Source organism: Nematostella vectensis, chromosome 2 (genome assembly GCF_932526225.1).
Source record: "Nematostella vectensis chromosome 2, jaNemVect1.1, whole genome shotgun sequence".
Taxonomy (NCBI): domain Eukaryota; kingdom Metazoa; phylum Cnidaria; class Anthozoa; order Actiniaria; family Edwardsiidae; genus Nematostella; species Nematostella vectensis.
Window position 1 is genome coordinate 7,438,704 of NC_064035.1, and position 24,129 is coordinate 7,462,832.

The 24,129-nt window shown below is 40.0% G+C and overlaps 2 protein-coding genes across 4 annotated transcripts in view; both read right to left on the minus strand.

Moving 5' to 3' along the window:
• LOC5514343 (CLK4-associating serine/arginine rich protein) overlaps positions 1-17,151 on the minus strand; it is a 36,605-nt gene extending 19,454 nt beyond the window's left edge. The window contains exons 1-18 of one of the 3 annotated variants that reach the window (XM_032383950.2): positions 16,870-17,151; positions 15,926-16,023; positions 15,129-15,167; positions 14,079-14,138; positions 13,376-13,458; positions 12,614-12,701; positions 12,355-12,485; positions 11,755-11,792; positions 11,473-11,531; positions 11,146-11,224; positions 5,680-5,756; positions 5,354-5,392; positions 4,925-5,074; positions 3,749-4,072; positions 1,378-1,420; positions 1,250-1,310; positions 865-923; positions 492-538 (exon numbers count right to left, since the gene is read on the minus strand). In XM_032383950.2, coding sequence (XP_032239841.2) covers positions 492-538; positions 865-923; positions 1,250-1,310; positions 1,378-1,420; positions 3,749-4,072; positions 4,925-5,074; positions 5,354-5,392; positions 5,680-5,756; positions 11,146-11,224; positions 11,473-11,531; positions 11,755-11,792; positions 12,355-12,485; positions 12,614-12,701; positions 13,376-13,458; positions 14,079-14,138; positions 15,129-15,167; positions 15,926-16,023; positions 16,870-16,968 — 1,574 coding nt within the window. In that variant the 5' untranslated portion in view covers positions 16,969-17,151. The other 2 variants (XM_032383952.2, XM_032383951.2) reach the window with 2 other exon arrangements.
• A 579-nt stretch (positions 17,152-17,730) lies between these two features.
• LOC5514374 (insulin-induced gene 2 protein) lies at positions 17,731-20,978 on the minus strand. The gene is made up of 4 exons (XM_001634477.3): positions 20,331-20,978; positions 19,497-19,663; positions 19,171-19,255; positions 17,731-18,526 (listed from the first exon to the last, which is right to left on the minus strand). The coding sequence occupies exons 1-4, from the start codon at positions 20,721-20,723 to the stop codon at positions 18,488-18,490; spliced, it is 684 nt and encodes a 227-aa protein (XP_001634527.2). The 5' UTR covers positions 20,724-20,978; the 3' UTR covers positions 17,731-18,487.
• Positions 20,979-24,129: the final 3,151 nt, after the last annotated feature.

Here is a 24,129-nt window from a genome sequence, read left to right on the forward strand (position 1 = left end):
TTCCGGTATACCACTCTCCTCGCCTTATAACATTAGGCAATCAATCTTGTATTTTAAATATTATTAATAGAGTACTTTTCAACATATAACGATAATAATCAAGATGATTATTTAAAAAAAAAGATCTTTATAGTTATTTTAAAGACATATTGATGTGCACGGTATATCTCCAGCCAAACGTTATATATTTATGTTTGCTCTGAGCGGACCTTCAAGCCGGGTGGAAGGGTTCGTCCAAACCCCCCCCCCCCCCCCCCCTGGCTACGGGCCTGAGCAGTAAGCCCCCGGGTTCAAATCCGGCGCAAGCAACTCGTGAGTGAAGCCTTTCCGACAAACACAATCGTTTCAAACAGTTATCACATCTTGGGAAGCCACGTCTTCTTTCGTACAGCTATCTTTTGAGATTGTTTTAACAATCTCAAAATTACTTAAAAGTAATCGACCGGAAGTAAACTGGTGACAACGCGGCTTTAACACCCAAGGATACGCACCTGGTCCGCCACTTTTTCTGCATGTGCCTCAAGTCTTCTTCACGTTCCTGAAACCACAAATACTCTATTTTAAGCGGTTATAAGGCTGAAAGATGACATTGGTATTTCTACTAAATACTGGAGTATATTAGTAAACTAAAAGATCAAAAACAGAGAGGCACTACTCTATGGTGCTGACATCCCAAAAATTTTCTTATTACCTTCATATAAGCTGTTTCATTTATTAACAACTTTCGGTAAGGGACAGTTTTGAGTTTTGAAGAGCTTTTAGATGTTATTTAGAATACTGTTCCTGTTGCATTTAGGTGGAGATCCGGCTATAATACTTACAGGTCGACTGGAATATTTATACTGAATAAGCTTATCAGCGTACCTGTCTCTCCATCTCTTTTTCGTCTCGTTTCTTTCTTTCCTCTTTTCTATCAGACTTTACTAAAAAGACAAATAAAGTGCCGTGGTGTTGAAAAACAGACATTGTTCTAGTCCCGCACTTACATTGTTCTAGTCCCGCACTTACATTGTTCTAGTCCCGCACTTACATTGCTCTAATCACGCATTTACATTGCTCTAGTCCCACACTAACATTGTTCTAGTCCCGCACTTACATTGTCTAGTCCCGCACTTACATTGTTCTAGTCCCGCACTTACATTGTTCTAGTCCCGCACTTACATTGTTCTAGTCCCGCACTTACATTGTTCTAGTCCCGCACTTACATTCCTCTAGTCCCGCACTTACATTGTTCTAGTCCCGCACTTACATTGTTTATTAAGCATGAGCTGCATGCGTCTTTTCATTTTCTCTTGTGGTGTCATCTTCGTCTATTGCATAATGCAGTATCCGTTAGTCAGCACAAGAAGCTTAAAAACACCCACATACGACTCTCACCTTGTCTGTCTTGGCATCCGCAGCAGTTTTATCTTTGCTGAGACTACATGATAAAGAATACAAAGGCCATAATTGAGACAGAGGACGTCACTGGGACAAAGGTCATCATTAAGACAGAGGTCACCATTGAGACAGAGTTCATCATAAAGACAGAGGTCATCATTGAGACAGGGGATATTATTGAGAGAAAAGGTAATCATTAAAACAGATGTCATAATTGATACAGAGTTCATCATTGAGACAGGTCATTATTAAGACAGACGTCAAAATCAAGACAAAGGTCATCATCAATACAGAGGTCATCATTAATACAGAGGTCATCTTTAAGGCAGAGGTCATCATTGAAACAAAGGTCATCATTTAGACAGAGTTCGTCATTTAGACAGAGGTTATCATTAAGACAGAGGTCATCATTGGGACAGAGGTCATCATTAAGACCGAGGTCATATTGAGACAGAGGTCATCTTTATGACAGAGGTCATCTTAAAGACAGAGGTCATCTTAAAGACAGAGGTCATCATTAAGAAAGAGGTTATCATTGAGACAGAGGTCATCATTAAGACAGAGTTCATCATTGAGACAGGTCATTATTGAAACAGAGGTCACCATCAAGAAAGAGGTCATCATTAAGACAGAGGTCATCTTTAAGACAGAGGTCACCACCAAGACAGAGGTCATCGTTAAGACAGAGGTCATCATCGAGACAGAGGTCATCATTGAGACAGAGGTCACCACCAAGACAGAGGTCATCGTTAAGACAGAGGTCATCATTAAGACAGAGGTCATCTTTAAGACAGAGGTCACCACCAAGACAGAGGTCACCATCAAGAAAGAGGTCATCATTAAGACAGAGGTCATCTTTAAGACAGAGGTCACCACCAAGACAGAGGTTATCATTGAGACAGAGGTCACCACCAAGACAGAGGTCATCGTTAAGACAGAGGTCATCATCGAGACAGAGGTCATCATTGAGACAGAGGTCACCACCAAGACAGAGGTCATCGTTAAGACAGAGGTCATCATCGAGACAGAGGTCATCATTGAGACAGAGGTCACCACCAAGACAGAGGTCATCGTTAAGACAGAGGTCATCATTAAGACAGAGGTCATCTTTAAGACAGAGGTCACCACCAAGACAGAGGTTATCATTGAGACAGAGGTCACCACCAAGACAGAGGTCATCGTTAAGACAGAGGTCATCATCGAGACAGAGGTCATCATTGAGACAGAGGTCACCACCAAGACAGAGGTCATCTCTAAGACAGAGGTTATCATTAAGACAGAGGTCATCATTAAGACAGAGGTCACTATTGAGACAGAGGTCATCATTGAGACAGAGGTCACCACCAAGACAGAGGTCATCGTTAAGACAGAGGTCATCATCGCGACAGAGGTCATCATTGAGACAGAGATACAGTAATCTTTAAGACAGAGGTCATCTCTAAGACAGAGGTTATCATTAAGACAGAGGTCATCATTAAGACAGAGGTCTTCATTGAGACAGAGGTCATAATTAAGACAGAGGTCATCATTGAGACAGAGGTTATCATTAAGACAGAGGTCATCTTTAAGACAGAGGTTATCATTAAGACAGAGGTCATCATTAAGACACAGAGGTCATCTTAAAGACAGAGGTCATCTTAAAGACAGAGGTCATCTTAAAGACAGAGGTCATCTTAAAGACAGAGGACATCATTAAGACAGAGGTCATCATTGAGACAGAGGTCATCATTAAGACAGAGGTCATCTTTAAGAAAGAGGTCACCATCAAAACAGCGGTTATCATTGAGACAGAGGTCATTATTGAGACAGAGGTCACCACCAAGACAGAGGTCATCATTAAGACAGAGGTTATCATCGAGACCGAGGTCATCATTGAGACAAAGATACAGTAATCTTTAAGACAGAGGTCATCTTAAAAAAACAGAGGTCATCATTAAGACAGGGTTTATCATTAAGACAGAGGTAATCATTAAGGCAGAGATCTTAAGACAGAGGACATCATTAAGACAGAGGTCAACATTGAGACACATGTCAACATTGAGACACATGTCAACATTGAGACACATGTCAACATTGAGGTCAAAAACTAATTTCCTTTCAATATCTGACGAAATGGATAGGGCAGAGATGAATATGAGGATGTCTAGTACCTGTATGCCGAATTTGGTGGAACTTCTCGTTTCTCTGATGGTGGGCTCATTTGGTAAATGTAATATAGAGCTTTCTTAAGTTTAGATGAAGATTTCTCCACATAATGCCTTACAATATTGAATGAGATAAAATAATAAGGTGTGGCTGCCTAGAACTGTTAAAGGACCAAGCAACATTAAAAAGTAAAAAAACGTTAAAAACATGTTAAATATCCCACCTCAACAATTTAGCCGAGGCCTTTGCGTTGTCCTTAGCGCGGGCGGACTCTTTGGAGGAGCGATCACTATAGTGATGGTCTCGGCTATCACGCTCACGGTTATCACGTTCCCGTTCACGATAATCTCGTTCACGGCCAGAATCACGTTGATCGTGACGTCGCTCGTCTTTGCTACGACTTCTACTACGGCGCCTGCTCCTATCACGTGATCTGTCCCGCGAATGGCGGGCGCGATCGCGATCACGTGACCTTTCACGCGACCTGCCACGTGATCGACTCCGCCGTCGTCTGTGACGTTCACGATCTCGGTCTCTTGACTTAGTGCTTTTGTAGCAAAATCCGTTTTACAACAATTTCCATAGACATGACAATCCAAGCATAAGAAGTGTAATGATAAATACATTCAAAATGACATACCGTGTATATCAAGGGTTGGAAGATTGGCGTATAAGGCATCCATGGAATCGTCACAGAGAATATCCATTTAGTATCAGGCCATGAAGAGAACGGAGACATCCCAACAACAATACCAGAAACAAGGACGGAAAGAAAGAAACAAGACCAACATTAGCAACTTTGAAATGCATACTGTTGACAATATTGTCTCGACAAAGGGCCCCAGAGAGCACCATGACCGCCTAGAAAAACTCGGGAAGCTAGCAAATCAGATGCGGAAAGGCATTATTCAATTGACAATGATTATACTAACGAGGCCGATCAGAGGTTCAAAGAGATGCGACCCAAATTTCTCTTCTCTCCTGCCCCCCCCCCCCCTCGTTTTCACGCCTCGTTATGCTGCCCTCAACGCCCTAGGTTCCAGAGGATGGAAGCCTTTGGAAAGCTTGTCAATCAAAACTTTGACTTCCACACCCCGATTTGCTAGCTGTTTGCTAAACTCTCGCTGACAGCAGTAGAGTGCATCATACTTTAACGACCAATGCATAGAATGCATAGCGTGTGAGCATAGCAGAGCATACCCCAATTAAATGAACAGCTATTCGCAAATCATTTTTCCCTTTTCAAACATATATATACATTGTTCTTTTGTCATAGTAAAACGAAAATAAATTATTTCCATATCTGCAGTAGAAACATTCTTCCTCTTCCTCTAAGCAAGAGCAAAACACGCGATGGATAAAACACTGCAGAAAATTGCAACCAAAACTATGGACCGACCGGGAGGACTTGGACCGAGAGTGGTGATCACTGCCGGAGCTGGTATCTGTAGGAGCAGAGAATTCAGTAATGAACTCTACTTGAGCCGGGGCGTCCTCGGGAGTTCGCGATCGTGAGGACGAAGATGACGGAGATCTAGAGCTGGAACGTCTGAAATATAAGTTGACAGGATTATAGGTTTATAGCTTCAAATTTTAGTTAACGATCAATGCTTACCCCATTCAAAATATAATTAACAATGACAACCAGACGTCCTTCTCTAAATTAAAAGTAACAGACCTTTATAAGCCTGTTATTTCCTAACACAAGAAGGCAGTGCAACTTTTTGAAGTACAGCAGTCTGGACTCATTTGTTTGAACTCATTTGTTATTTAGTTTACTGTACTACTGTACAAGAGGCAACCTTTTGTAACGATAAAGGCTCCTAACCTGTGATCTTCATAAGTAGGACTGGCTCGTCTTGCATAGCTACGGGATAAACAAAGCAAATTACAAAATGAGAAAAAGTTTGATTAGACAAAATCGGTATAATCTTGTAAAAAAACTTTGTAGAATTAAGAGTGCGCTAAAAACAAAGCAAATAACTATTCTATAAAGGCTCGCATACTCAAATGCATCCATGATGCCATGCCAAATTGCACCCGAGAAAGATGCCATACTGTACACTTTTCTATAAATTGCTTATTTTGTAATTTGAATAATAACAACAAGAACAATAATAACAACAAGAACAATAATAACAACAATAACAGCACCTGGGAGGGGAGGTGTGAGTCATTCTTTTCTCTTGAGCTATAATCCTGTCCCTAGCCCGCCTCCGTGCACGACTACCCTGAAAAGCACATGCAGGTTTTCTTTTATAAGCAGCCATATTTTTGGCCAAGCCTATAAACATATTAGTGTGTGGTGGTTTTACATAATGTAAAAACATGTTGGAGCGTAGTGGTGAGTCAAACGCAAGGCTTCTAGACATGCCATGTTGGTGTGTAGTGTTTTCTTGTAAGGCATGGCTTCTATAGATGTGTTAGTGTGTAGTGTTGTCTGGTAATGATGGCTGTTGGACATGTTAGTGTGTGGTGTTGGACGACAATGCAAGACTTCTAGACATGTTAGTGTGTAGTGTTGTCTGATAATACAAGGCTTCTAGACATGTTAGTGTGTAGTGTTGTCTGATAATGCAAGGCTTTTAGACGTGTTAGTATGTGGTGTTGTCTGATAATGCAAGGCTTCTAGACATGTTAGTGTGTAGTGTTGTCTGACAATGCAAGGCTTCTAGACATGTTAGTGTGTGGTGTTGTCTGATAGTGCAAGGCTTCTAGACATGTTAGTGTGTAGTGTTGTCTGATAATGCAAGGCTTCTAGACATGTTAGTGTGCGGTGTTGTCTGATAATGCAAGGCTTCTAGACATGTTATTGTGTAGTGTTGTCTGACAATGCAAGGCTTCTAGACATGTTAGTGTGCGGTGTTGTCTGATAATGCAAGGCTTCTAGACATGTTAGTGTGTGGTGTTGTCTGATAATGCAAGGCTTCTAGACATGTTAGTGTGTGGTGTTGTCTGATAATGCAAGGCTTCTAGACATGTTAGTGTGTAGTGTTGTCTGGTAATGATGGCTGTTGGACATGTTAGTGTGTGGTGTTGGACGACAATGCAAGACTTCTAGACATGTTAGTGTGTAGTGTTATCTGATAATACAAGGCTTCTAGACATGTTAGTGTGTAGTGTTGTCTGATAATACAAGGCTTCTAGACATGTTAGTGTGTAGTGTTGTCTGATAATGCAAGGCTTCTAGACATGTTAGTGTGTGGTGTTGTCTGATAATGCAAGGCTTCTAGACATGTTAGTGTGCGGTGTTGTCTGATAATGCAAGGCTTCTAGACATGTTAGTGTGTGGTGTTGTCTGATAATGCAAGGCTTCTAGACATGTTAGTGTGTGGTGTTGTCTGATAATGCAAGGCTTCTAGACATGTTAGTGTGTAGTGTTGTCTGGTAATGATGGCTGTTGGACATGTTAGTGTGTGGTGTTGGACGACAATGCAAGACTTCTAGACATGTTAGTGTGTAGTGTTGTCTGATAATACAAGGCTTCTAGACATGTTAGTGTGTGGTGTTGTCTGACATTGCAAGGCTTCTAGACATGTTAGTGTGTGGTGTTGTCTGACAATGCAAGGCTTCTAGACATGTTAGTGTGTGGTGTTGTCTGACATTGCAAGGCTTCTAGACATGTTAGTGTGTAGTGTTGTCTGATAATGCAAGGCTTCTAGACATGTTAGTGTGTGGTGTTGTCTGATAATGCAAGGCTTCTAGACATGTTAGTTTGTGGTGTTGTCTAATAATGCAAGGCTTCTAGACGTGTTAGTGTGTAGTGTTGTCTGACAATGCAAGGCTTCTAAACATGTTAGTGTGTGGTGTTGTCTGATAATGCAAGGCTTCTAGACATGTTAGTGTGTAGTGTTGTCTGATAATGCAAGGCTTCTAGACATGTTAGTGTGTGGTGTTGGACGACAATGCAAGACTTCTAGACATGTTAGTGTGTAGTGTTGTCTGATAATACAAGGCTTCTAGACATGTTAGTGTGTGGTGTTGTCTGACATTGCAAGGCTTCTAGACATGTTAGTGTGTGGTGTTGTCTGACAATGCAAGGCTTCTAGACATGTTAGTGTGTGGTGTTGTCTGACATTGCAAGGCTTCTAGACATGTTAGTGTGTAGTGTTGTCTGATAATGCAAGGCTTCTAGACATGTTAGTGTGTGGTGTTGTCTGATAATGCAAGGCTTCTAGACATGTTAGTTTGTGGTGTTGTCTGACAATGCAAGGCTTCTAGACATGTTAGTGTGTGGTGTTGTCTGATAATGCAAGGCTTCTAGACATGTTAGTGTGTAGTGTTGTCTGATAATGCAAGGCTTCTAGACATGTTAGTGTGTAGTGTTGTCTGATAATGCAAGGCTTCTAGACATGTTAGTGTGTGGTGTTGTCTGACAATGCAAGGCTTCTAGACATGTTAGCATGTGGTGTTGTCTGACAATGCAAGGCTTCTAGACATGTTAGTGTGTGGTGTTGTCTGATAATGCAAGGCTTCTAGACATGTTAGTGTGTAGTGTTGTCTGACAATGCAAGGCTTCTAGACATGTTAGTGTGTAGTGTTGTCTGACAATGCAAGGCTTCTAGACATGTTAGTGTGTGGTGTTGTCTGATAATGCAAGGCTTCTAGACATGTTAGTGTGTGGTGTTGTCTGACAATGCATGGCTTCTAGACGTGTTAGTGTGTAGCGTTGTCTGACAATGCAAGGCTTCTAGACATGTTAGTATGTGGTGTTGTCTGATAATGCAAGGCTTCTAGACGTGTTAGTGTGTGGTGTTGTCTGATAATGCAAGGCTTCTAGACATGTTAGTGTGTAGTGTTGTCTGATAATGCAAGGCTTCTAGACATGTTAGTGTGTGGTGTTGTCTGACAATGCAAGGCTTCTAGACATGTTAGCATGTGGTGTTGTCTGATAATGCAAGGCTTCAAGACATGTTAGTGTGTGGTGTTGTCTGACAATGCAAGGCTTCTAGACATGTTAGTATGTGGTGTTGTCTGATAATGCAAGGCTTCTAGACATGTTAGTGTGTGGTGTTGTCTGATAATGCAAGGCTTCTAGACATGTTAGTGTGTGGTGTTGTCTGATAATGCAAGGCTTCTAGACATGTTAGTGTGTGGTGTTGTCTGATAATGCAAGGCTTCTAGACATGTTAGTGTGTGGTGTTGTCTGATAATGCAAGGCTTCTAGACATGTTAGTGTGTGGTGTTGTCTGATAATGCAAGGCTTCTAGACATGTTAGTGTGTGGTGTTGTCTGATAATGCAAGGCTTCTAGACGTGTTAGTGTGTGGTGTTGTCTGATAATGCAAGGCTTCTAGACGTGTTAGTGTGTAGTGTTGTCTGATAATGCAAGGCTTCTAGACATGTTAGTGTGTGGTGTTGTCTAATAATGCAAGGCTTCTAGACATGTTAGTATGTGGTGTTGTCTGATAATGCAAGGCTTCTAGACATGTTAGTGTGTGGTGTTGTCTGATAATGCAAGGCTTCTAGACATGTTAGTGTGTGGTGTTGTCTGACAATGCATGGCTTCTAGACGTGTTAGTGTGTAGCGTTGTCTGACAATGCAAGGCTTCTAGACATGTTAGTGTGTGGTGTTGTCTGATAATGCAAGGCTTCTAGACATGTTAGTGTGTAGTGTTGTCTGATAATGCAAGGCTTCTAGACATGTTAGTGTGTGGTGTTGTCTGATAATGCAAGGCTTCTAGACATGTTAGTGTGTAGTGTTGTCTGATAATGCAAGGCTTCTAGACGTGTTAGTATGTGGTGTTGTCTGACAATGCAAGGCTTCTAGACATGTTAGTGTGTGGTGTTGTCTGATAATGCAAGGCTTCTAGACATGTTAGTATGTGGTGTTGTCTGATAATGCAAGGCTTCTAGACGTGTTAGTGTGTGGTGTTGTCTGATAATGCAAGGCTTCTAGACATGTTAGTGTGTAGTGTTGTCTGATAATGCAAGGCTTCTAGACATGTTAGTGTGTGGTGTTGTCTGACAATGCAAGGCTTCTAGACATGTTAGCATGTGGTGTTGTCTGATAATGCAAGGCTTCAAGACATGTTAGTGTGTGGTGTTGTCTGACAATGCAAGGCTTCTAGACATGTTAGTATGTGGTGTTGTCTGATAATGCAAGGCTTCTAGACATGTTAGTGTGTGGTGTTGTCTGATAATGCAAGGCTTCTAGACATGTTAGTGTGTGGTGTTGTCTGATAATGCAAGGCTTCTAGACATGTTAGTGTGTGGTGTTGTCTGATAATGCAAGGCTTCTAGACATGTTAGTGTGTGGTGTTGTCTGATAATGCAAGGCTTCTAGACATGTTAGTGTGTGGTGTTGTCTGATAATGCAAGGCTTCTAGACATGTTAGTGTGTGGTGTTGTCTGATAATGCAAGGCTTCTAGACGTGTTAGTGTGTGGTGTTGTCTGATAATGCAAGGCTTCTAGACGTGTTAGTGTGTAGTGTTGTCTGATAATGCAAGGCTTCTAGACATGTTAGTGTGTGGTGTTGTCTAATAATGCAAGGCTTCTAGACATGTTAGTATGTGGTGTTGTCTGATAATGCAAGGCTTCTAGACATGTTAGTGTGTGGTGTTGTCTGATAATGCAAGGCTTCTAGACATGTTAGTGTGTGGTGTTGTCTGATAATGCAAGGCTTCTAGACATGTTAGTGTGTGGTGTTGTCTGATAATGCAAGGCTTCTAGACATGTTAGTGTGTAGCGTTGTCTGACAATGCAAGGCTTCTAGACATGTTAGTGTGTGGTGTTGTCTGATAATGCAAGGCTTCTAGACATGTTAGTGTGTGGTGTTGTCTGATAATGCAAGGCTTCTAGACATGTTAGTGTGTGGTGTTGTCTGATAATGCAAGGCTTCTAGACATGTTAGTGTGTGGTGTTGTCTGATAATGCAAGGCTTCTAGACATGTTAGTGTGTGGTGTTGTCTGATAATGCAAGGCTTCTAGACGTGTTAGTGTGTGGTGTTGTCTGATAATGCAAGGCTTCTAGACGTGTTAGTGTGTAGTGTTGTCTGATAATGCAAGGCTTCTAGACATGTTAGTGTGTGGTGTTGTCTAATAATGCAAGGCTTCTAGACATGTTAGTGTGTAGTGTTGTCTGATAATGCAAGGCTTCTAGACATGTTAGTGTGTGGTGTTGTCTGATAATGCAAGGCTTCTAGACATGTTAGTGTGTAGTGTTGTCTGATAATGCAAGGCTTCTAGACATGTTAGTGTGTGGTGTTGTCTGATAATGCAAGGCTTCTAGACATGTTAGTGTGTGGTGTTGTCTGACAATGCAAGGCTTCTAGACATGTTAGTGTGTGGTGTTGTCTGATAATGCAAGGCTTCTAGACATGTTAGTGTGTAGTGTTGTCTGATAATGCAAGGCTTCTAGACATGTTAGTGTGTGGTGTTGTCTGACAATGCAAGGCTTCTAGACATGTTAGTGTGTGGAGTTGTCTGATAATGCAAGGCTTCTAGACATGTTAGTGTGTGGTGTTGTCTGATAATGCAAGGCTTCTAGACATGTTAGTGTGTGGTGTTGTCTGACAATGCAAGGCTTCTAGACATGTTAGTGTGTGGAGTTGTCTGATAATGCAAGGCTTCTAGACATGTTAGTGTGTGGTGTTGTCTGACAATGCAAGGTTATCTTACTCCAGAAGCTGCTTTTTCATCCTCTATTGCTTTCAGTCTTCTCTGCTCTTCAGCCTCAAGTTTGTCAGCTTTTAGTTTACTGTTAAGATTTAAAGAACTATTAATTTTGAATTTTTCTTAAATCTAGAGTTTACTCATCAGTTCACCATTAGAGGAGACATGCTAGCATCTTTTTCTCTATTAATCAAGGTATTGTTCCTTCTACTGGTCACTTAAAATCTCATAGGGTGTTAAAACTAAGAAACCCACAATAAAATCAAAGAACCATTAGCTGAAAACTATATGTGCAAATAATGGCGTGGCTTGTATTTAAAGATTGATTCTCACCGACAAAACTGCACTGGTCCCATTCCATACTTGATAGCACATGTGTCAAGCTCTTCTGCCTTCAGAAACAAAACAATGGCATGTGTCCATTATGTTCAAATTGGATACATCAAACTGCAAGTCTTTCTAACAAAAATGTGTTAATCCTTGTTGCCATCAAGCAGTCCTATTTTGAAATAATTATTCAGATAATTGTAATGTGTTACTAAAATTAGAAAAAAGATTTCAAACACCACATTAAAAATACACAAAATTGAATTAGGTAATCAGGCACATGTATACCTCCTCTTTCCCAATCTCATCAACGTCAACAGTAACATCTGAACAACAAAAAAGGACAAACTTTATATCAACAAAAAACAATCCAATATTGAGGCATGCAGTACAGTATATAGAGGAACAGGAGAATAACAGTGTGAAACTACATAAATTTTAGCCTACCTGTTGGCTTTGATAGTTTTTTCCGCCACGAAAACCCAGAAAACACGGAGTTTGCATAACCCGGCGGCCATCTTGCAAAATGCCCTCCGCAGGGGGAGGGAGAGGAAAGTTTGTCTCTGCCCTGTGCATTTTTCCTCCCCCTCCCCCTCTGGGGCACATTATCCAAGATGGCGGCCGGGTTAGGCGAACACTGTGTTTTCGGGGTTTTCGAGCTGGAAAAACTATCAAAGCCCACAGGTAGGCTACATAATTTTAACCATCATAGAAGGGGACAAAGAGTCCTTCAATCCAAAGTTTAGGTATATTCCTGCATGGAAATTTTCATAAGGAAATTTGTAACATCGCTAAGGATGTAGGGGAATGCTCTTTTTCATGCTAGCATTGGGCAGGTGCATTTGTTAGCAGCATTTGTGAGAAAGTCTGATGAGAATTATTTCTTACCTAGGTCACTAATATCACTATCAGAGTCACTTTCGTCATCGCCGTCTTCATCTTCATCATTTGCATTATCTCCAGCAGTCAAAGTAGCCCCGCTGTCATAAGTATACCCGATCTTGGCTTTGGCTAAGCTCCTAATAAAATAATAAATAACATGTAAATCTATCAAATAATTTTTTAATAACACCTGATTCTTTGTCCGGTTTGCTCATGCCTTTCAAAAGCAGAATACAGTACAGTTAAAGTGATGTTTGATTCTTACTTTTCTTTTCTTGCTTTTGCCATCTCATTCTCCTTCTTTGGGAACATTTCCTCATTCGCAAGTTGCTGCAAGTAAGCCTCTTCAGTTGCTAGAAAAATTATAATAAAACATGAGTGTACAGTGCCGGGTCCACAAGTCTCTAAGGGGGTTAGGGTCCTGATGTTCCTAGGGGGGGGGGGGAGGTAAGTCCATAAGTTTGTCCCTGAGGAGGAGGGGCGGGTAAGTCCATAAGTTTGTCCCTGAGGAGGGGGAGTTAAGTCCATAAGTTTGTCCCTGAGGAGGGGGTAGGTAAGTCCATCAGTATGTCCCTGAGGAGGGGGCAGGTAAGTCCATCAGTATGTCCCTAAAGGGGGAAGAGGGAGGGGGGGTAAGGCCATGTCCCCAAAGGGGATGGGGGTAGGATTAAAGAAATCGGGAACAGTTTATTTTCTGCTCTTGAATTTCTGCATTTCTCCTAATTATCAGAAGCAAAATCTCAGTAGAAAGGGGGGATTAATGAATGCCTCAAACCCCATAAAAATATGTATAAGCTATTCAATTACAACCAAAGTGAGATTATTTTTCTAAATACAGACACCAGTCTATTATGAAGGGTAAAAAAATCTGTATATACATACAGAACCCTTGGTCAAACTGATACAAAGCACAAGAACATCTGGAAGTACAATTATCACATCATTACAAACTAATCCTACTTTGGAAAAAACTCTCAGCAGGGAGATGCTTGCTACAGCATATCGTACAGGTGGGTGTGCAACAGACCTCCACTATGATCTATCATGATCAGTGATCTATATCTTTCATAGTTCAGCCGTTGTTCTTCTGGATCTGTTTCCATTAGTGGACTGTAAAGATCAAACAGAAACTGATTTCATGACATGTAATGACAAAAGATGCTTCTTATATTGCAAAGACATCATCATGGTTTTGCATCTCGCACCACTAATTTGATATAAATAAGGTAAAGATTTACCTTCTTCAGTCTGCCCTGAAGAAGTCTTATTAATTAAAAACAAACATTTGGGTTGACTAACAACATTTTAGTCTACTACCAGTTTTGGGTGAAGACAATTTATAGGGTTCACATATGGTATATAAAGTCACCTTAATTTTATGTACATTTGCAATGCTTTTCTTTATTTAAAATATTTGGTATACGCTACTAAAAATAACTATGAAAAGCTAAACTACCTAAAGAGTAGATATATTCATTAATCAATAAAATTAATTTTAGGATCGGTAACAAAATACTATAATAACACAGGATACAGTGAAGCGTTTTTTTAGGAAATTGCATAAGGTTACACAATTCCAATTTATAAAAGATTATTAACATAATTCAGAACAACAATATCATTGTATTTTATAGGTAATAGGTATTTCTTTGTGCAGAGTGTATTTTCTTGACTCAAAGCACCTACATGCAACATTAAATGTTTGTTTTAGTGTACAATCGTCCTCTTACCCAGCTTGCTCATCATGGGAGTGCTCTCGAATAAAATCCAGGTGGGCTCGGCCATCAAACCTGACATGACAATGACTCTTTAAGTATAGTTATTCTATACAATCACATTCATAAAACCTGACATGACAATGACTCTTTAATACGTATAGTTATTTTATACAATCACATTCACAAATTGGCACTATGGTTGGTTAAGGGTTCATGTGTTACTAGAGGTATATGTATGCATGCTGGATGCATAGCATGATGCGTGTATGTATGCTCCCAAAAACTACATTGCAACATAAGAAAATTCATGGTTGTATAAAACAATGTACGTCTGTCCTAATAGATACCAGAAGAAGTCAAAGCATATCAAGAACAACAGTCAAGGAATGTACAGTACAGGTCTAGAGTAACATAACCTCCACTCGAGAGTGTCGAGTCCTCATTAGCACTCTCACCACTCGAGAATCGAGACTCACAGTTTTAATAAGACAATCGATAAGTAGCCACTCGCCACTCGAGGAAATCGTACCGCTCACACTTTAAGCGAATGCGAAGGTTTAAGAATTATCTTAAAGAAACAATAATGAAGACATTTCTTCGTTCTTTTCTTCGTAGACGAAATATTTAATACATCAACGCTCTTCAAAAAGTGTTTGTAGGAAATATTGATTCACTATAACAAAAAATACATCATGAAATAATATCTCAAACAGTTTGTGGCTGATCAGAATGTTTACAGAAGAAAGGTTATGACAACTCAAACATGCAAGATCTGATGAAGAAATGACAAGGACAGGTTTGTTCTTGTATGCAAAATGACCTGCGAAATGTGTGAAACTTTGACGCTCTAACGTGTTCATAGGAAATATTTTATTAACTTTGCAAAAGTAAAAGAGTACAGTAACTGCATTTCACTGCATAATCATTTCTTAAGGACATACTGTGACGTCATCCCCGCATCTATTACATATAGAGGACAGACCCATGCAAAAATGAGATCTATTTGTTAAATACATTACAATACTTTATAAAGACACCAGTAAGCCATAGGCACACAAATACCTGTCAATCATGTTATCAGAATTCCCTTGCCACGGCATCCTACAAGAATAAGCAAGGACAGCCAGTTTAGCAACCAATGAGACAAGTTAGGTTCTTGAGATATTGGGCTTGAATTTGCAATTATAATCATAATACTGCCATGCTTTCAGTCACAAATTACTAGTCTCCAGATATATGCTTATATACCTTATGCTTATATCAATACATTTTTATGTACTGTATTAGTGATTTTCTGGCCACTCATGTTTTTGGTGCAATATTTCAAATTTTATGCTATCCATAGTCTATTGCATCATTATTATCTTGCTGTGATGGAAATGCTCTTATTTCAGAGTGCACATAGCTTGGTACTGTATAATTTCATTTTACAATAAATAGAAACATTTTAGGTAGACAAGTTTATGAATGATATTTATTTTGGTTTAGAATATAAAATCAGAATTTAGTGCTCATAGCGATTGTTCTGACATGCTGAATCATGAGGCTGATTGATAACTGATTGTTGTTGGGCTTCTGAGGAGCTTTCCCTTTTATAGCGGAACCTCGTGTTTAAGCATAACAAAATCAAACCATAGACACGAAAGATTTCCTTACATGCACAGCTGACTTTTTTATTTGCTCCAACTCTCTTTATATGCAGCAATTGACTTGCTTTTTATTTGTTGCAACTCCTATTTGCAGCAATTCGCTTTTCGACGCTGCAATTTGACTTTCATTTGCTGCAACTATTTCTATTCTCTGCGACTTTTTCTGTTTGCAGCATTGTACTTTTGGGCCACTGTACAATAAATACTTACATGACAGACTTGCTTTCGGCGGCAGCAGCTACCTGTGCATCAATGTGTATCTTGCAAGAGTGGCCATATATACGGATTAGCTGTGTTGAGTCTTGTTTCTGTAAAAAAGATATACTAAGAAAATAGTACGGCAAACCAGCAGACAACTCAATAACAATAAAACACTAGACTTCTATAATTATTTGCCCAATAGCCAGTTTGAATTCTACTATGCATACCCAAAAGATGGAATATGAGCACTTATAAATACAATGTGAGTCTCTGTTGGGGAAAAATTAATTACCATTTTAGGGGGATGGATCCAGGATTTGAAAATAGGGGTGGATAATGGCTAGATAGATGGCTTTTAACTGATCAAGTGGTTTTAAGTAGGTCACTACATAGGTCTTTTACAATACTTCACCCTGAATTGGATTTGTTGCGACAGCAAAGTCAAGCAGGCGAAACCACATGGACAGTACCTCCTGTCCCTCAGACATTTATTTTCTTTAATCAAAGTGACTTTTCAATTTTTTTTTACTCAAAAAGAGGGGTAGAAATCCACCCAATCCACCCCGTGTATCTGCCCCTGCATTTCCCTACCATAAAATTTTGAATACTGTACTATTTTGATATACTTACAGTATAAGTACTGATACTTTGATACTTTTAAATAAAAATCTTCATCAAATTAAGTATCAGATACTTACCTGATATTAGACATAAGATGATTATCAAGTAAATACCGGAAACATGAAAACTGTAAGATATTGCGTCTTGTTGCATAGGATTTGATTGAAAGCTAAAAGGCCGATGAGAATTCATGGGTGCTCAAAATGATACCAAACACATCACCATCACAACCACTGCGAAACCTCTATGCAAGTATATTGGTTTACCGCCCAGAGAGACTCATTCTGGAGAAAGTTGCACGAGTGAGGATATTAATCGAAGGATTTACCGACCATCTTGTTATAAAAAGCGCGCCGTCTTTCGGCTCGTTTCTTGTAGTTCACCATCATCCCGCGAAGTTGCTTCTCAACTCTCCTCGCCTCGTGCCACATGCTGGCGTCTTCTGTTATTGCACAAGTGCTGAAACAACTAGACTATTACTGCTGGATAATTGATTAACGTAAGACTGCAGACATGGTCTTGTATTTTGGTCGCATTTTGAAGGTATACAAACTCGTATACTCGTATGTAAATATCGCAGTCAATGGATGGCCGACTTTATGGACAATAGTTACCAGACCTCCACAAGGTAAATTGACCGCCAGTCCCTGCACAGGTAGCCCAAGCTCTCTAGATCTACCATCTACCTGCGGTCCTACCTGGGGCTCTCTTTGTGCTCAACATTCTGGCTCGCTTATCCCAGGTACAGGTATGGACTACCTGTGGTCCAGAGGAGCAGCATTTTCCATCTTAGCCCATGAAATGGGATATACTTTACCTTTGCTAGCCTCCTCCTAAACAAACAATCCCTGGCAACAGTCTTTTTCTTGGTGGCACTTCTTGAGATTTTGGATGTAGGATAAACATGCAATTTTGAAATATCCATTAGACTTGACTGGGGCCTCAGCTACTAGGGAAGAAGACAGGCCTCTGCTACCAGGGATGGAGGGAAGAGGCTTCTGCCAGGAGGGAAGGAGGATAATTGACTCTGCCATGAGGCAAGGCAGACAGGGTCTTCTGCTACAAGGGGATCTCTGTTCTCTGATCTCTGGAAGGGGGAGAGGCGCCTCTGCTACCAGGGAAAGCAGACGGGGATCTCTGCCAAGGAAGGGTGGAGAGGAGCTACAGTATTACACATAACTAAACTCACAACATTAAAAATAAATCCCATTTAATGATATAAAGTGCTCCCATTAACATTAAGGGTATCAAAAATGGTTTCTTTGCACTTCTTTATACAGTATTATATCCTCTGTGCTTTACTAATGTACCATTTAAATAACATTAAACAGAATCCTTATATTGTTATATTATTATCTCTATTTACACAAAGTCTGAACAAAAACTTGCCTAAATGCTTGGAACCCTGGACCAGGAGAATCCCTTAACTGGATAATAAATATGGGATTTTGAACATTTCATAGGAAACCAGACAGGTCTTCAACAAAAAGTTGTCAAGACAAGTTTTCTATCTCTACACAACTATTATTCTTGTTGCTGTTAGATATTTACATAAAAAGATTTCTAATGCCGAAATAATGACCTGTCTCTTGTATGAAACTCAGAGCCTGCTCTAAGAGGATCATGGAAAGCAGCGTCAAGATTGGTGCATTTTCAAACTAGAGTCCTACAGCTCTAGCAAGATATTGACCTTCAGCATAGATAGAATATACTTGAGAATTGTCTAAATATACTTCTTTAGTTTAGCTCAAAAAGGAGCTTTGGTGTGAAAACCAGTTTTTTTTTTGTCTTAAAGATCAACTATGAAACCATTTTGTCAGACTAAAAAAAATTCAGGAATCCTGGTCAAATAAGAAGAGCCAAGACTTGCTCTTCCCAGCTCAAAGTAAGTTTATCAGTTATGTAGATGCTACATCCCATTTCAAGACTGCATCTTTTGCTGTCTCTGACTCATTCAAGGTGCTCCTTCTTGAAAGCATGGACCTCAACCTGTGAGAAAAAAGATGTAGGTAATCACAGAGGTGACTGCAGAGTGCCCTGCTACGAAAGAAGGCAGACAGGGGCTTCTTCTACCAGGGAAGGAGGAGAAAACCTCCGCTAATGGGGAAGGCGGACAGGAACTTAGGGTCTCCTATCTGTTTATAACAGTAGGTGCAGCTATTGGATTTCCAGTGAGGTCCATGTATGTAGAAAATGATGACATTCTCAATACAGGAAAAAACATTGTAAGTAAACCTTTTTTTGATTTTCTATTTTCTTAAAGTCAAACGTAACTGGAAAAGTTTATTCACAGGGCTTTTAGAATCTACCAAACTGGTAGAAAACATAAATAAAAACACATTTTTTTAAAATAACAGTTTGCAGATAGGGAACCAAGGAGTCTGGACCCCGCCCTGCTCATGTGATGAGATGGGTTGGACTCTGGTTGACACTTTTGTTGGTAGTTAAAGACAGTTAATTTCATGTGTGTATTTGGCTAGAAAAAAGTTTCTAGATGGATCTAGTAACCTATTACCAGAGATAAGGATGTCATGGTCAGTGAATTACTACTTTTGACCCCACCCTGTGTTTTTCTTTAGACACACCACCATATAATTCACAATACTTTTTATTTAGAAGGAGCTTGTGCATACCATGGCGAGCTGTCTGCCAATGTTGCTAAATGTGACTGCCCCAGCGAAAAACAGTCCTGGTACAACTGCTATAATTCTTCTATATCTGGGAAAAATACAATACAAAAATAAGAAGAATCAAACTGGATAAATATGAAAGTACTAAATGGGCCAAGAACAATTCATTGAAAGACAGATTTGTTCTGTATACTATACATAATAAATTTCAATAGAAAATCAGAAAGCAACACCAAATAAAAAGTCTTGACTCATATAGAGTATTGAAATGTTAAAATATAGAAACGTTCAACTGCAAACATTTGTGATCTTTTAGTCAGGAGACATACCTGTAAACACCAAGATAGGCCAGCATGTAAACTACTATAGCGGCAGCCAAAGCACTGAGAACAGCTACGCTGAAGCCATTTTGAGAACGATCAAAAAGCCACCACAGTAAAAATGATGTGCAGGCAACAAATAAAAACAGCTGGTGGCTGCTGTGGAAGTTTAATTTCTGTCAAATGAGTCAAGGATTAGAGTTGACCAGTTAAAAGAGCAAGTACTGTATATCAACTCATACACTAGGCTGTGTAGTATATCTTCATGTACTCGAACAATTGACACTTGTTAACACAAGCTGGTTAACATTTGGAACTTTATTTTGTAAAGGCTGGTTCTAACTAGGACGCAAGCGCAAACGGAAGCGCAACACAAGTGAAATTGTGTCAAACATAAGCGCAAGCGAAGAAAAGCAAGCAGTTGTGTTCTCTTGCTCTTACGTTCCAGTAAGAATCGGAAAATTATGTGAGTTGTGCATGCGCTTACATCCAAGTGAGAACCAACCTTAACTTTTAAGCTGACTCCATACCCTAGTAAACTGGCATTTCTTAGGGATATCTCATTTGAATTTGTGCCCTTGGTAAATTTTGGTCACTATTGGCTTACTAAAAAAACACTAATAAGTTTCCTTTAAGTGATCAAGCTGTAAAATTATCCCTAAAAGTTGTCTCCATGAGCTATTGACCCAAGTTTTTAATGTTTACGGAAGTAGGACAATGATAGTCGGACGTCAATTGATCCTGCTATATTTTGAGTTGCTAAATGCAATAAGAAATTAAAACAGCACAGACCGGTTCAAATTCTAATCACATAAGAAAGCAAAGTTTCTATGCAAAGGATACTGCTATAGCGTGGCTGATCCCTACAAACATCGTGACGCAGCGAGCAACACTTGACCATTCTCTCTGGAAATTATGAGGCTTGCCAAGTTTTGTATCGAGACAAGGGCAGATCAGCCCAACAAACGCCGCTAACGTCCCACAACTTGGAGGAATCCACCAGAATGTAGAATAGACTTTGGCTAGTATTTCCATAGGGAACGATCCCCATCGTCTTTTTTGTGCTTCGGGTAACACAGAAAGTACAAAAAGCATCATCGCCAGAAAACCTCCGATGAGGAATAAGACGACTCCTCGAACGACAGTGTTCACAGTTGCTGGAGCTATTTTACGATACATGTGAAGCATAAACTGTCCAGCCGATTGAAAATGTTTCCCACACAGAAAGCAATGCATGAAGACTTGGTGTGAATGAGGCCAGGGCCTTTCGTTTGAGTACTTTTAGTGAAAATCTAACAATTGCGATGTCCTGTTTCAGTGAGTTTGTGGTCTCCTTACGTCGCATGTTGTATCGCATGATGCGGCGACAGCCAATCAAATCCATTCAAATATCTGGTGGTTCGGTGTGACCACTTCCACCAATCAGAAGCAGCCATATAGCCTCAACCGGTTCCATGGTTCCTTTGATATTCTGTGAATCACACCTCAAATCACGGCAAATCGTGGAATTCTTTTTTCAGCAAAATGTTGGTATCATTTATTCTATTCATTTTTTTGAGAGACTAATTTTCAGAGAGACTACTTTTCATTACCTTTTCGCTAAAAAAAATCGAGAATTAAAAAAAAAAAAAGGATTAATCCCATGTTTTCTTCCCGCAATCGAGTACATAATCGATTTTAAAGGAATCGTATTCTCTCGTTGGATGCTCGACTATCTGTTGGGCGTTTGTCTTAAATGATCAATTCACTGATTGATGGTGGCACCTAAAAAAACAGGAACCAGTGCCGGATCGGACTGGATCGTGGATCGTCGGACCAGGTGCTCATAAGTAGGGGCAATCATCTGTATTATATAACTGTCACGGCGTTTCCGAGGATCAGGCTATTTTTAGACGCGCGCGCACGAACGGGCCAATCACTTACGTTGACGTTGGTCGCGCGCGAGAATGACGTGAGGCTGCACGCGCAAATTGCAGTTAGGAAGAATATTTTTTATCCATCATCCGTCGGTTTTGTTTGTTTACCAAAAGAATTACAAGATACAATTCAAAGTCGTAGGTAAAATTGGATTCATATTAAAGAAAAGAGCAACAATAGTCAAAGTACCGAAGAGAGAACATAGCTTTTTGTCTAAGACTGCGCGTGCAGTTGAGCCCAGCCAAAAGGTCAACACAAAGGTCGAATCTGATTGGGTTATCCGCGCGTCTGAAAAAAGAATGATCCTAGGAAACGCCGTGACACCTATATAATACAAGAATGTGAGGAAGTCGATTGCCCCTACTTATGAGCCCCTGATCGGACCGAATAAACTGGATCATCACACTTTTCTTCAAAGGGAGAGGGGGAGGGAGAGGGGGAGGGGGAGGGGGAGGAGGTGAATAATGCAAGGGGGGTCTGTACAGGACCCGAAACGATCCCAGGACCCGAAATGATCCCCAAAAGTACCCCAACTGATCCTCGGACCCGAAACGATACCGAGGAGTCCCCGAAATCAACCCCAAGGAATTACGGTAATGGACAAAGGGAAAGCAGAAGAAATACTTGCAATTCTTGAAGCATAATAAAGGGTTAACACCAGCGACTCGATATCTAAACAACGTGACTTAAAAATGTTAAATTCCAACACAATACTTCTATTTATTACATTGCCCGGCGTTAAACCCATAAACAGAGTCCAAAAGAAATACACAACTTTAAATTGCTACTGAAAGGAATATAGCATAAAAATAGCACAGCTTTGCTCAGATCAACCAAACTTTTGACCTTCCATCACACTCTTAACATTTTGCGGTTCCGACACATGTCTCCGACACTATAAATCTCATTTCCGGTAAACATCACCCCTAAAAATTAATATTCATCTGACAACCAAACATGTATTTCACCACGAAATCCTTGTTCACACGAGCGAATATTTACCGACACATTTTAGGCAGCCGGTTTGGCCGAGAAGATGGAATGACAAAAGCACACTGAGTAATACACTCGAACAACCCTTCTACTACCGATGCAAAATATTAAGAGGATGTGAAAGCAATATTATGTGAGTTTTGAATTTCCTCATGTAGTCGTGCGTACACCCCGGCATGATCTCATGATATGATAGGTCTTTCATTCACCGAAAACAAACATGCCAAAAATAACTTTAAAACATTTCGCTTCCTATGTAAAGCAGCATGTCCCATCTTTTAAGACTTTCTTTTATGGCTTGTTATGTAAAAATGATTTATCCACGCCGGGCTCCTCAAATTACTATCACAGGAATTGTTAGTTGACCCCAATTTCTGACTCAACCACTGTATTTCCCCCGCAGTCGTATATAAAAATCTTAATACTATAGTTTTAGTTAATGTAAATTTCCTTTTAATAACACAAACAAAGCTAAATGTTTCATATGTTTTTAAAACTGAAAGCCAATCCTTACACATTCCTTTAGTTGTCCATTACTGTAATTCCTTGGGGTTCATTTCGGGGACTTCAGTTGGGGTACTTTTGGGGATCGTTTCGGGTCCTGGGATCATTTCGGGTCCTGTACAATGATGAAGTCTAGTGACAATGATGAAGTCTAGTGATATGACGCCACGCCACAGGGTGACAAAAATAGCAAAATAAAAAACAAACGTGGAAAATGCTTGGTCAGGTGATATGACGTCACACCACAGGGTGACCAAAATGACACAATCAATAACTTCTGTCTGGAAGTCAAACTTGGACAAAGTTGTTTGCGGTTCAAACAAACTTGTGTGGCGCGTTTTAATTTAGTTCCCAATTTGATTGACTTGTTATCATTTCTATTATGGAATAAATGCGAGAAACCAAAATGTGGGCAAATTGGACGTGCGTCTGTCCTCTAAAGGTTGGTCTCTCGCCCCCCTCGCCTTTGTCGGTCCTCTCTCGCCATTGTCGGTCCCCTCTCTCCTATGTCGGTCCTCTCTCGCCTTTGTCGGTCCTCTCTCGCCTATGTCGGTCCTCTCTCGCCTTTGTCGGTCCAAAAAAAAAAACCAGGCTGAGAAAGCTGTTATTATATATTATTCTTCCTGGCATGAGACATTCACGTGACTAAGCAATAATAAATTCCCCATGAACTATGAAGGGGTTTCGATTCATTGAATGCAACATTAGGTATTATTAGGAATGGGTATTTACATCATCATCATCCGTTGTTATAGGCCTCATATCTGTGCGTTCCCAATACATAGATGACGTCAGAACAAGACGATGAGTCATCAACTACATTGTACAGTACCAAACGAGGATGGACTGCAAAATGTACACAATAACGCAAAAAAAAAAACAGAAAACAAGCACACGCAAACAAAAAAATTAACAATAATAAAACAAGGATCCAAATCTTACCTATAAGTGTACAGCTAAATATTTTTGAAACCACATATAAGATCGATATCGCATGCTTTAACGTGTAAACGATAAAAAATGTATCAAAATAAGGGGAAAAATAATACAACTTTCATAAAAAGCCACAGTACGTGAAAATTTACTATATCAACAAACATCTATCTCACGTCTAGAAAAGAAAGAGATGGTGATAAAAGATGACTTAAATTATGAAATTTTTAATGCTTGAAAAAGTGTGTCAGGAAGTGATCAAAAAGCAATAAAGCATAAAGCAATTGTAAAACCG